At 46.8% G+C, this 15,729-nt stretch overlaps 1 protein-coding gene and 1 pseudogene across 1 annotated transcript in view; both read right to left on the reverse strand.

Annotated features, from left to right (window-relative positions):
• LOC147733934 (sodium- and chloride-dependent GABA transporter 2-like) overlaps positions 1-15,729 on the reverse strand; it is a 1,073,416-nt gene that overhangs the window by 913,366 nt on the left and 144,321 nt on the right. Inside the window, exon 5 of the mRNA XM_086952829.1 lies at positions 2,530-2,611. Within this exon, the coding sequence (XP_086808955.1) occupies positions 2,530-2,611 (82 nt within the window). The remainder of the gene's footprint in view (positions 1-2,529; positions 2,612-15,729) is intronic.
• On the reverse strand, positions 7,513-8,186 carry LOC147733935 (activator of basal transcription 1 pseudogene; annotated as a pseudogene).

Genomic DNA, 15,729 nt, shown 5'->3' on the forward strand with positions numbered 1-15,729 from the left:
ACATCAATGAAAAGCAACTACCGTTTTTGGATGTACTCATCATGAAAGAAAATGACAAATTACATACCACAGTATTTCAAAAAACCACAGACAAAAACAACCTCTTACACCATCAGAGTTTTCACCACCCATCGTTGAAAACCCACCTTCCATACTCTCAACTAATTTGGATAAAAAGAATTGCCTCCTCTCCCGAAATGTATCAACAACAAAAAGAAATAATGATAAAAAAGTTCAAGGATCGAGGATATCCTGAAACCACGTTGAAACTCACTGTGGACAGAATTGAAACTATGAACCGGCAACAACTACTAACTCCCACATGCGTAAGGGAAGAAAGGAGATCGGTCTTCGTCTCCAAATATTCTACAAGAAGCCAGAAAATAAAAAGAGTCATCTTAAAACACTGGCCATTAATGGCTTTGGAAGAAGATTACCATGGAATTTTTACCCTCAATCCAAGGTTCGCCTATCAAAGAACCAGAAATCTCAAAGAACTCTTAAAACCCAAATTCATTGCAACATCAAATAAATACACAGGCACGCTACCATGCTACAATTGTGGAAATTGCAACTCTATCGTTAGAGGAAATGAAATAGATCATCCATTAAGTGGAACCAAAATCAAATTAAAAGTAAATAGCACATGTGACAGCACAAATTTAATTTACATGTTGAAATGCCCATGCGGCCTCCCTTACGTGGGAAAAACATCGAGGAAAATCAAAGTAAGATTAACTGAACACAAAAGCAGCATCAGATTGAAATCCACCAAATCCACAGTAGCTGTACACTACAATGAACATCAACACAATCCCAGTCAGTTAAAATATTGCATTCTTGAAATCATACCCATGTTACTAGGAAGAGACAACGATCAACATCTTTTGAGACGAGAACTATTTTGGATTCACAAACTTTCATCAACAGTGCCAAGAGGACTGAATGAACGGCTGGAATTCAGCTGTCACTTATGAACATGAACACGTACTGAACATGTATTTTCGCCGGTTCAAAACGTGTGTTCAAAAAAATGTGTTCACAATGTTTTGATATGTTAATGGTATTCGTTTTGAAAGTATACAGATCTAAAATTGTGACAACGAAAAAACATGAGCATACACCACATTTCACATTTCAGCATTTTGATACACTATTGCTCGCTTAATTTCACCTTTAATAAAGTTCTGTTTACTAGAACATACACGTGATCGGCCGTTCAGCCAATCACAACACAGGCTCCTTCATCGAATTTTAAATCACAGTTGAAGCAAGTGCACACATTTACTGCCAATTATTTACCAAATTCCACGCCTGACCCCTTCAGACACTTTCCATTTTTAATAGTTTAAATACGGAAAACTTAGATAAACCACAGCTAACGTCGTGGCCAATCAATTCAGGCAAAACAAAGCCCGCATCACGTAATGCGCCAAACGCCTATTAGAACATGGGGCACAAACACTAGCATACCACCAGAAACTCGAACCCGATGAGCGCGGAATGAGAATTAATCTTTAACTTTCCGGTAAGCGTAAGCCCTTTTAAACTAGATATGCTATGCCCTGAGGGACATTATGATCAAAATAACTACTCGGCGTACATATTTTAAAATACGGTTTTACTGTGTTTTTCAGCCTCGCTACAACCTGTAGAAGCTGGGATATTTTTGAACCAGGTTAGAATTGATAAATAACAAACAAAGCATGAATTAAACATCTTTGTAGGGTGCACAAACTAACTATAGTGCCTTTAAGGTTCCTTTCAGAATCACTTTAAGAACCACTTTACTGCATGACAAAAACCAACACAAAATCCACTTAAGATGAAGTGAGTCACTGTAAACCATGCCATGTTTTTTTTCAAAAAATGTATTTCACATCAATCTCATCTATTCTTTCACGCCATACTAAACCCCTCTGTTTCTCCCTTTCTTACCATTACGCATGATTACAAAAGCAAGTCTACAGTTTAATGTAATGAATTATATGTACTACAAATGTTTGATTTTGAAAATTGTACTTGGTTACTTTCAGGAAGTTACACGGCCCCTGACGAAGGGTACCGCCCGAAATGCATTGGGCCACAGGGCCATTTGCCTAAGACATTATGACCAAAATAACGTGACAAATCAATTTCAAAAAATAAAAAGAACGATATCAACCAAGAAAGACAAGCTCATTGAATGTATTTGAATTTATTTGAATGAATCAAGGAAACATGCTTTAGAGTGCCTGGGAGGGACACTGGTCTCAAGGGAAACAGTGCAGCTCACATCATAAATACTTTACACTTTGTCTCTAAATTAATCCTGACTGCTTTTATGTCAAGCTACCAGGGGATTGAGCACAGGATAAATAAGTTACATTTGTATTTCAGCCTGACAAGGATGGTGGGTGCTGCTTGAGTAGGATTTTCACCCCTCAATCAAAAACTCGTTTTCTTATAGTATCTAATAGCCACAGTAGGTCAAAGACCGAGTAATTGCAAACATACCGATAAATGACAGGCATATGAAAGCTCACTTACTCCCAAAATTCAATGACTGGTGATGTGCTGTTTGGCGTTATATTGAAGGAAGAACTGTTTCCCTGGAACTCCACGCAGTTATCTGTAAGTCAGATATGAAATACCATTAGTGAAAACCACATGAGATCATTTTCAACTCCAAAGAACGTCTTTAGTAAAAGATGGAACAGCTACATAATTTAACTTTATCTGAACCAACACAAAGCGTGTTTCATAGACCATATTCTATTGGCTTGATGAGGGGACCGGGTTTGCATGCACAGCTAATGTTTGCTTTAGTTTTCAGTGGGAGGAACAACCTTTATTTTTATTGTGTGGCTGCAGGAGCAATTGACAAACAATTGTAGACACTGAGAACAGAATCCCCTTACCGTATCTATTGGGTTCTTACTTGATTTTCCGTCTGGTTTACAGATAATTCAGAGACAATTGAACCTTTTCTTTGCGCCAAAAAGAATCGTATTTTTTTTCTGTCGCATGCATTAGCACTTAAAAGGGTTTCTGGAACTGCTTGGAAGTCCAAGTAATTATATGAAATGGATTTTTTTGATTTAAACATTTTATTTCCACCAGATGGGCACCATGATTAGCCAGTGTCCTGCTGTCTCTTATTATCTATGTGGCATGTGTTTGTAATGAAAACTATTTTAGCCATTGCACCAGCTTACAATGGGCTGACCTATTTTCTTGGCCAATGTCTCTTATGCTATGGTATCCTATTTTCGGCAGTCTTTCCTTAACACTGAAGAAGGCATTTTCAACAGACAGAAACTCTCTTTTTTGATCACTCCATAGCAGAGCTTTCCAAACTGGGTGTCCTGACAGTGTACTGTGCCGCCTGCAAATGATGGGTGTGTCGCGGGATGACACCGGTATTAACGGGCACTTAGCACATAACTGCTGCTAATTAAGAGCCATTCCTTTAAAAACTTTGTTCTCACTATGCCTCATCTATTGCACAATGTCTCCCAGTAAATGGTCTTTTAAAGACCTGCGAAGTACTCGGCTGTGTGTGTGCCCAGGAAGCTGGGGTAAGGTAAAGAGGGTGACAGACAGAGGGAGACAGACAGAGGGACATATATGGAGGAAGACAGAGGGAGGGAGACAGAGGGAGGGAGACAGAGAGAGAGGGAGACAGAGAGAGAGGGAGGGATAGAGGGAGGCTGACAGACAGAGGGAGGCAGAGGGCGACAGACAGAGGGAGGAGTGTGACAGAGGGAGGGAGACAGACAGAGAGAGAGAGGGAGACCGAGGGAGACTGGGGGAGGGAGACAGAGAGAGAGGGAGACAGAGAAAGAGGGAGACAGCAGGAGGGAGACAGAGAGGGAGAGCGGGAGGGAGAGAGGGAGGGGGATAGAGGGACGGAGACAGAGGGACAGAGACAGAGGGAGGGTGACAGAGGGAGACAGACAGAGGGAGGGAGACAGATAGAGGGAGACAGACAGAGAAAGACAGACAGAAGAATGGAGACAGAGAGAGAGGGAAACTGTGGGAGACAAAGAGAAGGGAGAAAGAGGGAGGAAGTCAGAGGGAGGGAGTCTGGGGTAGACAGAAGGAGGGAGAGGAGACAGAGAGAGGGAGACAGACAGAGGGAGGGAGACAGATGGAGAGGGAGACAGAGAGAGATGGAGACAGAGAGAGAGAGTCAGAGGGAGACAGAGGGGAGAGAGAGAGAGAGTGAAAGGGAGACAGAGGGAGGGAGACAGAGGGAAGGAGACAGAGGGAAGGAGACAGAGGGACAGAGGCAGAGGGCGGGAGACAGAGGGAAGGAGACAGAGAAAGGGAGACAGACAGAGGGAGGGAGACAGACAGAGGGAGACAGACAGAGGGAGGAGGGTAAAAGAGGGATGGAGGCAGAGGGAGGGAGACAGATAGAGGGAGACCGAGAGAGGGAGACACATAGAGGGAAACAGAGGGAGGGAGACAGACAGAGGGAGGGAGACAGGGGGAGAGGGGGAGGGAGACAGAGAGAGAGAGAGAGACAGAGAGAGGGAGGAAGAGGGAGAGAGAGACAGAGGGAGAGGTAGACAGAGAGAGAGACAGAGGGAGCGAGCGAGGGAGGGAGACAGAGGGAGGGAGACAAAGAGATGGAGACAGAGGGACAGAAACAGAGGAACAGAGACAGAGGGATGGAGACAGAGGGAGGGCGACAGAGGGCGACAGACAGAGAGAGACCGAGATAGAGGTATATAAACACAAGGAGGGAGACAGACAGAGTGAGGAGGGCGACAGAGGGATGGAGACAGAGGTGGAGACAGAGGTAGAGAGAAGGAGGGAGACAGAGGGAGTCAGAGAGAGGGAGGGAAAGGGAGAGAGACAGAGAGAGGGAGACAGAGAGGGTGAGAGGGAAACAGAGAGTGAGGGAGGCACAAAGAGAGGGAGAGGGGGAGAGAGAGATAGAGAGAGGGAGGGAGACAGAGAGAGAATGGGAGGGAGACAGAGCGAGAGACAGAGAGAGGGAGGGAGACAGAGACAGACAGAGACAGACAGAGACAGGACAGACAGAGATAGATAGAGGCAGCTACAGGGACAGGGGCAGACAGATAGTGACAGACAGAGACAGAGAGACGGAGAGGGAGACAGAGGGAGGGAGACAGGGACATACAGGGACAGACAGAGAGACAGGGACAGATAGACAGATAGAGGCAGAGATAGGGACAGACAGACAGAGGCAGAGACTGAGACAGAGACAGAGAGACAGAGAGGGAGACGGAGAGGGAGACGGAGGGAGACAGAGGGAGAGAGAAAGGGAGAAAGAGGGTGACAGAGGGAGGGAGAGGGAGGAAGACAGAGAGAGAGGGAGACAGAGGGAGACATATAGCGGGAGACATGGAGGGAGGCAGAGGGAGACAGAGGGAGGGAGTCAGGGGGAGACAGAGGGAAGGAGAGAGAGACAGACTGAGGGAGGGAGACAGAGAGAGAGGGAGACAGAGAGAGAGGGAAACAGAGGGAGAGAGACAGAGGGAGTGAGACAGAGGGAGAGAGGGAGAGTGAGAGGGAGACAGAGAGAGAGGGAGAGAGAGAGGGAGAGAGAGGGAGAGGGAGTGAGACAGAGGGAGGGAGAGGGAAGGACGGCGACAAAGGGAGTTTTGGACAAAAACAGGGGGACAGAGAGAGGGAGAAGGGCGATAGAGGGAGGTAGACAGACAGAGGGAGACAGAGGGAGGGAGACAGAAGGAGAGAGAGGGAGGGAGACAGAGGGAGGGTGAGAGGAAGACAGAGGGATGGAGACAGAGAGAGGGAGACAGAGAGAGAGAGTGAGACAGACAGAGTGAGTGAGACAGGAAGACAGAGAGAGGGAGCGAGAGGGAGAGAGGGAGAGAGAGAGAGAGATAGAGACAGAGAGAGGGAGGGAGAGCGAGAGAGAGAGAGGGAGACAAAGAGAAGGAGGGAGAGATAAAGAGAGGGAGGGAGAGAGACAGAGGGGGAGACAGGGGGTGACAGAGGGAGGGAGAGGGAGGGAGACAGAGAGAGGGGGTCAGAGGGAGACATAGAAAAGGAGACAGGGAGGGAGGCAGAGGGAAACAGAGGGAAGAAGTCAAGGGGAAACAGAGGGAAGGAGAGGGAGACAGACAGAGAGAGGGAGACAGAGAGAGGGAGACAGAGGGAGAGACAGAGGGAGAGCGGGAGACAGAGAGAGTGGGAAAGAGAGAGGGAGTGAGACAGAGGGAGGGAGAGAGAGGGACGGCAACAAATGGAGTTTTGGACAAAAACAGGGGGAGACAAAGGGAGACAGAGAGCGGGAGACAAAGGGCAACACACAGAGGGAGACAGAGGGTGATAGAGGGAGGTAGACAGACAGAGGGAGTGAGTGAGACAGATAGAAGGAGACAGAGGGAGGTAGACAGACAGAGGGAGACAGACAGAGGTAGATAGAGGGAGGGAGACTGAGGGAGAGAGGGAGGGAGAGAGACAGAGGGAGAGCGAGAGATGTATATAGAGAGAGGGAGATGGAGTAAGACAGAGGGAGGGAGAGAGAGAGGGACGGCGACAAATGGAGTTTTGTACAAAAACAGGGGGAGACAGAGAGCGGGAGACAGAGAGCGGGAGACAAGGGGCGACAGACAGAGGGAGACCGACAGAGGGAGAAGGGTGATAGAGGGAGTTAGACAGGCAGAGGGAGCGAGACAGATAGAGGGAGACAGAGGGAGGTAGACAGACAGAGGGAGACAGACAGAGGGAGAGAGAGGGAGGGAGACAGAGGGAGGGAGACAGAGGGAGAGAGGAAGAGGGAGGGAGAGAGGAAGACAGAAGGAGGGAGGGAGACAGAGAGAGGGAGACAGAGAGAGAGAGTGAGACAGACAGAGTGAGTGAGACAGGGAGACAGAGAGAGAGAGCGAGAGGGAGAGAGGGAGAGAGAGAGATAGAGATAGAGAGAGGGAGGGAGAGCGAGAGAGAGAGAGGGAGACAGAGAGAGGGAGGGAGAGATAGAGAGAGAAAGGGAGGGAGAGAGAGAGAGAGATAGAGAGAGAGATGTGTGTATGCCGGGTCTAGTGGCTCAGTGGACGAAGGCATCCGCTACAGAGGCCTGTGTTCAACCTCATGGTCTCAAATTTGCTTGAAAATGCACAATTTGCCCACTTTTCTTTCAACATTTTCTTCGGGTGGAGAACTCCCCCAACCCGCTTTAGTGGTTCGGGCTCGCTTGCTAGCCACACTGCCTTACTGTGTCCCAAAATTATGCATCTCCAAAAAGTGTGTCACCAAAATAAAAAATTCGGAAAGCTGTGCTCTATAGCATCTCGCAAAGTTTTTGACTGAACTGCTTCTATTCTATTTTCAATCAGCGATTAGATTCTTATTGTAGTATTACATATCCATGTAATAAACATATACAGGAATTAATGGATGGATGGATTGATGAATGGTGGGTGGGTGGGCGGATGGATGAGTGGGTGGAACGCGAGATGGATGATAGATAATGGATGATCAATATAGCATATTTCATGAAACCAAGCATATCTAGGAACTCGAGTGGTCCACATTACTCCTTTGCCCTGCCCGGGTTGAATATTTTGGCCAAAAGTGGACAGCTTGACTGTGATTTCTCCTCGAACTCCTTCACCTTGGCCAGGCGCTGCTTCAGCTGCCGCTTGTCCCCCTTGTCCATCTTACGAGCCTTCTGTGCCTGGATCTCCTCCTCGGTGCTGCGCTGTGTGAACTTCCAGCACCGCTCAACCTTTGACCCCACTTCCTCTGGCGCCTGGCTGGCTCGCTTCTGGTCTGCCTTGGCAAACTTCTTGCTTTTCTCCACGTTTTGCAGGTAAAAGTTGGTCTCCCGCTTGGCCTGTGAAACCTCAGCCCTCATGCGTTGTTGCCTCACTTGTCGCTCGTACGCCAGGCGCTCGCTTAGATGAGCCCATCGGAAGCGGTGGAGGTACTTCATGTTCCAGAGATCATCCTGGAAGTGGTTCTTCTTGCGGGTGCCCATTGGGGTGTTGTTCAGACTGGATGCCACCAGCTTGGCTACACGCATGTCACGGAACTCCACCCAACCCTCGGTGAAGTCTTTGGCATTGGTACCCGCCTTCTTCTTTTTCTTACGTACAAAACGGTCATGGACACTCATCATGTTACGTATATGCCGGGGACGCAGGCGAGGCGGAATGTGTCCCAAGTAAACAATGCCTGGGATAATCTTGCTTGCAGTTTTGGGTTCCTCGTTGCCTACTTGTAACTATTCTCTGACCCTGCATCAAGGGTCAGAGCAGGGTCAGAGAATAGTTGCAAGTGGGCAACGAGGCGCCAGGAAGCAATTAGCAGCAAGTGTCCAAGTTGAAGTTAATTGGTTTGTAACCCTTTTGTAAAAGGTTACAAAGAAATTAGGTTGAACTTTTGCTCCTGCTGCTGTAACCCTTGCTTGGCTGAAAAATCGTCCCCGCTGATTCGCGGATTTTACCGCGATTTCGCGAGATTCGCAGATCGCGAAATCGCAGAAAATCCGCAAATTCCCCCGCGAAACGGATTTTACGCCCACCCTTAACCCTGATACAGTGCCTCAGCAACACCGGAATACAAGGAACGGCCTTGGAGTGGATCATCTCGTTCCTCGCCGGAAGAACCCAGAGTGACCGCCTCCCCCCGTTCCGATCCGTGGCCACCGAATTCATCTGCGGCGTTCCGCAAGGATCCTCGCTCAGCCCCACCCTCTTCAACATCTACATGAGCCCCCTTGCAGCCATCGCACGCCAACACAACCTAAACATCATCTCCTATGCTGACGACACCCAGCTAATCCTCTCTCTCACCAATGACCCCGCCACCGCCAGAGCCAGCCTCCAGGAAGGAATGAAAGACGTCGCGGAATGGATGAAGCTCAGCCGTCTGAAACTGAACTCAGACAAGACGGAAGTCCTCATCCTGGGACCATCCCCCTCTGCCTGGGATGAATCCTGGTGGCGCCCGGCCCTGGGCACCGCCACCAAGCCAACGGACCATGCACGCAACCTGGGCTTCATCCTGGACTCCTCCCTCACGATGACCAAGCAAGCCAATGCCGTCTCGTCCTCCTGTTTCAACACCCTGCGCATGCTCCGAAAGATCTTCCGGTGGATCCCCACCAAAACCAGGAAAATGGTCACCCAGGCCCTCGTCATCAGCCGACTGGACTACAAGAACACCCCCTATGCTGGAACCACAGCCAAAGTCCAGAAAAGACTCCAGCGCATACAGAACGCTTCTGAACAACTCATCCTGGACATCCCCCATCACAGCCACATCTCTGCCCATCTGAAAGTCCTGCAATGGCTTCCCGTCAGCAAGAGGATCACGGTTAGACTCCTCACCCAGGCACACAAAGCTCTCCACGACATGGGCCCCAAATACCTCAACAGCCGCCTCACATTCTACACACCCACCAGCCAGCTCTGATCCGCCAACCTCGCCCTTGCCACTGTCCCACGAATTTGCAAAGCCACCGCCGGAGGAAGATCCTGCTCCTACCTGGCGGCCTAGACATGGAACTCCCTCCCCACCCACCTAAGGCTTACCCAGGACCTGCTTTAAATCATGGTTCATTCGCTCCACAACACTCTCCCTCAGGAAACAACTCAGACCTGGCTGTTCGAGCAGTAGCGACTCCCCCTCCTCCCAGTGCCTTGAGACCCTAGCGGGTGAGTAGTGCACTATACAAATCTGTTTGATTGATTGAAGGCATTAATTTCCTTACGAGTATTTGCAACGTGAAGGACAAATGTCTCACGCACAGATGTAAGGGGAACTTCCTTCTGGGACAAAATCGGAATCAAGGGCCAGATGGAAGCATGCCATGTTGAGGAGGGAACAACACATTCTTGCAACAAGTAACACGCTGGGAAATGGTAACAATGTAAGCAATACCGGCGTGCATCCCACAATACTCTTCATTATTTAATAATAAATAACTACCATTAGCAAGCAGTGTGAATGTAGGTGTAATGGCTGGGACTGGGGTGCCTTTCAAAACACATGCTAAATTTGGTGCAAGCGCCTTGCACGAACCGTGCAACTGAAGATTTCTGCATGTTAATGAATGATCTGGTGTAGAGATGTAATCTTAGCCATTCAAAAACACTTCTTTACCATCCCTTAAACATCTGTAAGTGAATGGGAGGTTCCAAACTTCATGAAGATATGCTCCAATCAGGGACTCAAATCTGCCTATAGCAAGGTGTTTCATGCAATTCTTGAATTTGAAAAGAGAGAACGGCAATGTTATTAACCTGTGGATAAGCCAAACAGCCCAATTTGCCTCTGCTACAGAAAAAGGCAATGGTTCTAATTTTTCAATATGCAACAGGGAAAATGTGGCATCTTTCATTGACATAAATTGCTGTTTCAGAGTCAAATTAAAAGGCAGAAATAACAAGCTTGTGTTCATGTAATCCCAAGGAACGCAACCATTCTTAAGTGTCTGCAAAGCCCAGGCAAATTGCATAACAGAACTCAATTGATTTTACCCATGATATAACACTGCAACATCTTCTTGTACAATATCAACCACAGATGACACAATATTATCTAAAGTGTAAATTCGGGACGAAAGGATGTTAATGCTATTATCTACACAGCAAGCACTTTTTCTAAATTAGCTTGATCTATAGCTCGAAGCCTAGAAGCAGCTTCACTTTGAGACAGTTTCCCAACTTCATTGTAAGCAGCATATATTCATCTTTTCGATCTGCCACCCGCAGGGCCTTTCACAAAATCATTTAAATCAACAGTGTCAGTGAGTTTGGACAAATGTGACTTAACAGACACTAAGGATGAATGTCTGAGCCAACTCTGGCACAATTTGCTTACAGAATAGGTGGTGACTGAGTGGCGAGTTTGAAAACGGGGATCAACTCTAACCTCTGTATAGTCAGGGGTCAGACCCAGAAAACGTTGCTGGCAGGAATCTGCACTTTTTTGCCATAGCAACCAGCCTTCGGGATTAATGCTGGAAACATTAAAAGAAGCATTACTAATCAGTGCCTGTTTTTCACTCCTGGGTGAACTGGTGACATTTTTCCAATTGGGGTAGTCACCCAAATCAGGAAGGGAAGGAGCATTTAATTTTTTTGAAGTAGCCAATCCAAAGCATGTTGTTTGTGAAATAGTATCATTCAGAAACAACATATGGTTCGGGATGAGACATGCACGATGCAAAGCCTCAGTGCCTTGCACTGGACAACTCTTAGAACCCCAAACAGATTAAAAATCAATAGTATCTCTCGACAGTTCATAGCACCCAACAGCCAACTGGTCAATAAAGGACTTCAAATAAAGTAATTTGGTGTGTGTAAGTCGAACCTTGGAAAATGACTCTCCAGTCAATTTAAAATAAAATGCATTAAGATTGGACTGATCAAAATCAGTAAAATAGGAAAAGTTTTTCAGAAATGTTTTGGAGCTGCCTTCCACTGGTGCGGGACAATGTTCCCACTGTGTGAAATTAACCATGTTTCTGAATGAGCTAGTCTTATGCAGAAAGTGATTGCCAAAATGTTAGCAACAGTACAAATCACCATAATTTGCAGACTCTAAGTATAAATCTTCAGCATCAAAGGCAGCATAATATTTCAAATCAGTAAATAAAGCTTCAACCGCTTTTACATCCCAATCATCAGAGCGAATATTTTGTTTAACCACATCTCCTTTAAAAACATGGAGTACATTGGGTACATTATTATCCTTTGTGGGGCCATGAATCTGGAACTTTACAGCATCCCATACAATCCCATCTAAAACTAGCCAAGCAGTTATATTAACAAAAGTCTGGTCCCTCTTCATGATGTGCAAAGAGGAGTGGGGAGCCAAAGTTCCATCAATCACTCGAATTGATGTTCTTTCTTCAACATAGTGTCCATTGATAAAACAAATAAATTATACCACAAATCCTATGGACATGAACAAAAAAAATGCAATCAGCACCATCCAAATGTAAATCCAAGGTGGGATCAAAAAATTGTTTTCTAAACCAGGTAACAAAAATTTAAACTTTTGAAGGGGTCTTTGATGTGGATGAGCCAATGTCAAATGAAAAACGGGATTGATTAGCCACACGGGTTTCCAAATAAGGCATAAACAAGTCAGTCGGATAAGTATATTCAGTGTCATTAACAGGATCATCAGCAGATAGATTCACTAAAGGATTCGTAAGGGGACTCATTTCAATGGCAACATCAGGCCCGTCAGGAAGATCCGGGGCCAAAACAGAATGTCGTACCATTGCTGGACACGAAACCGCAGGCGTCATGTGGTTTGACATGGTCCATTTAAATGTACCTGTTCCCCTTCGCCCAGGTAGAGGAGGTAAAATTACTGTTCTTGTACACTGCACACCAAGCACTGCAACTGGAGCTCGATAGGAAGGACCAAATTCTTTTTTGTTGTCGATCTTCTCTTGGACCAGTTCTCCAACCTGGGGTAGCCAGTCGACTACCGAAATCTGCAACGCAGCTTCAGACATGGAGGGCAAGTGTTCCTTTGCAAGACTGTCTTTGGTCTTTTGTAGATTCTGCAAAACATTAGAATGTTCGTCTACATAAAAGGAGGTGGCTCCCGCCACCAAGTCCATACCGTCAAGGTCCGGAACAAACATCTTGATGCCAAAGAGGATTTTGTATGGAGTCGGCCCACCCAAAGACCTTCTAGGGAGATTAAGTGCACATTGTACGCTATTCAAGTGGGTGAGACATTCTCTGCCAGCACCTAACACCTTCGCTGTCAATGATTGCTTTAAATCATGGTTCATTCGCTCCACAACACTATTACCCTCAGGCCGGTATGGAGACGAACATTTTACTTGGACCCCCAATGAACTCATGGCATCCTTGTGCGCCTTAGAGGCGAAAGCTGGACCCTGGTCCGAAAGGAAGGTGCCACATGAAAAAATTCCCACAAAGACACGCAAATCTCTTATGACAGGACCACAGTGATCTAAACAAACACAAGCAAGTGGCTTATTGGATATATACAACTGAGTTTGGGGAGGGCGTGCAGCAGAAGAAGGCTTAATTTGCTGACAAATGCCACATTGAAGGACAAAATCATGCATCTGTTTGTACAAACCCCGCCACCAGTACCGTTGTTGGAGGAGAGATACAGTAGCTGACACGCCTGCGTACGCCGACGCCATCCCAGGGTGGGCTGCTGTAATCAAAGCCTGTGTACGGTCCGTGTTGGGAATCAGTCTGTCACCAACATCGTTAATTCTCACATAAGGAACTTTATCGGGACTTAAGTGATAAGAGTACTTCGAAAAGAAACCCTTAGGATAATTACCTCCCTTTCCAGTTGAGACAATAGCTGCCAAGATGTCATCATCAATCTTACTTTTGGAACGTGTAACCGCTGCCACTGCAAATGTTGCTACTGCTGTCTTTGCAGCCTCCTCAGTGAAACAGTTACCAACAGCGTGAACTCCAATGCGCTGATGACCCGGAGTATGAATTACAAAAACGAGTGGGAGACGTTCTTTAAGTTCCGCCACTCGAACCCAGATCATTTTATGTTTTATTTTGCGACCTTTGGAGTTATGATAATCATTTTTAGTCCAAAAGGGTAGATTGTCATTGAAAGATTGTACACAGTAGTAAGAATCACTCACAATAGGAGTAGTCACACTGGGGTCCGTGTACTACAATGCAAGCATCAGAGCACGTAGTTCTGCCAACTGGGCGGTACAGTCCCCTAATGTCTGTGTATGCATGACATCAGACTTGAATTCACCATCCACCATCGTACCAACCACAATTGCACAAGCCGTGGAATACGCGTGCTTAGAACCCGTAGTCGCTTGGGCACTTCCATCAGTGTAAATGATACAACAAAAATCCTCCAGTGGGCACATCGTCAGAGGCGCAGGATGAACAAACTCATACTGCAAGAACTCTTGAGTCTGCAAAGAGGAATCGAAAATGAATGTTACATCCGGTGAGGTCAAGGATGTAGACCATTGTATCCACCAAGGGTGCAAAGCCTTGCAATTTGCTACACTGGCCTTCGTCACTGCCTCCAAGGCAGATACTGAGTAACAACCACAATGCCTTTTCCCTGCGACAATACACGTTCCTTAAGAATCACCATTTGCACTGCTGTCAAAAATGTTTCCACAGTGGAAAACCGCAACTCAGCCGAAGTGTACAGGTGTGACTTGCAAGCAATAGGAACTGTGTCTCCCTCATTAAAAGTGAGGTATGTGAAACCAACCGCCCCATGTACGATTCTTATCACCAGGTTTGTGTGGTTATCACGAGTCGACAAGAACTTAGACTCAAGTAGGTCAGCCTGAAAAGATTGCAAGGTGACTGAATTTTCTGGCAGCCCGCACAATTTGGAAAAAGTTGATTGTATCAATGCATAGAGCGATTTGATACGCCGGGCATATTCCGGAATGTATGTACGTCCAAAATTTAGAAAGCCCAGTAAGGATTGTAGCTCTTTCAGCGTTGTGGAAGTGCGCAAATGGGCATTTCTCCAAGAAGTGAGGAGCCAAGCCTCTACCTTCATTGTTGATCTCGTAGCCCAGGAACAACACTGTGTATTCTGCAATGTGTTATTTTGCAAAGTTGAATTTATAGCCAAAGTCCGTAAAACAGAAAATTATGTGGTCAACCTGGCACAGATGCGCCCATAACTCGTCGTCTGTGAGATAAATGTCATCCACATACGAACATGCATCTGCGTCGAGCCTCTCAAGCAGAGAGACTATTCGGGCAGCAAAAACGCCTGGACTGTTCTTGTAGCCCATGGCCACACAAAGAAAGTGGCGTTGTTTGTCGCCACAGGTAAAACCCGTCCACTGACTACTAAGTGGGGACAAGTTATGGGCAAAAAAGCCATTGGAAACGTCAAGCGTGGTTTTGAACCTTTTACGCACAAGTCTATCCACTAGAGCAGAGCTGTGAGTGTTCTGCACCAAACACGTACGACAATGTGAGTTTAAGTGGCGGTAATCCAACACCAAACAGTACGAGCCATCTGGCTAGGTCACATTAAAAGTGGGTTATTCATCGGAGACACAGACATTTCAATTACACCTTGATATTCCAATTGTTCAAGGATTTCAGCCACAGAGGCTTTCCCACATGCCTTATGGGGTATTGGGGTTGTGGATGTGGCATTGACCGCAAAGGGATCTCATGTTGAGGGGGAAATTTGTCCCATCCACAGTGCGTATGGTACAAAGCCGGTGCATGCACCTTAGACCAATTTTCTCCAAACTGCAGCGCCTGCTCCTTCGGCACAGTGTGCGCGAAAGTGGGGAGGATCACCTCCTCCCCTTGTGGAGCGGCCAAGACAAACGGTGGGGGCCAGTCGACCTCCGCCAACAAAATGCCATAAGTAGTTGTTAGATTTTCCCTAAAAAAAACATTTATGGTACGTTGTATGTCTCCTTCAATTACAAGGACAATTTCATAACGTCTTTCAGGGGGAGCCACTCTAGTGTCTGCTGTTTCAACTACAACTAAGTAGTGGACGCCTCTCGAATGGTGGTAATCTCTGCCACGCTGTCCAGCAAGGTCGGAGCCCATGTCAGATTCCGAAGCTGTGTTCTCACTATCTGTGGCATATCTTGCTGATACAGCAGCAACTTTCTTCTTTTGAAACTGGGGTCTTTGACGCAGTGTCTCGTGCTGCTTGCCTTTTCCGTCAGCCTTACGAGGCTGCTCACGGCTCTGTTAAGCAACTTGACCTCTGCCGCCGCCTCCTCCACCGGTGGCTGTTACCAATGTT

The sequence above is a fragment of the Lissotriton vulgaris genome, chromosome 1_2 (assembly GCF_964263255.1).
Source record: "Lissotriton vulgaris chromosome 1_2, aLisVul1.2, whole genome shotgun sequence".
In the NCBI taxonomy this organism is placed as follows: Eukaryota; Metazoa; Chordata; class Amphibia; order Caudata; family Salamandridae; genus Lissotriton; species Lissotriton vulgaris.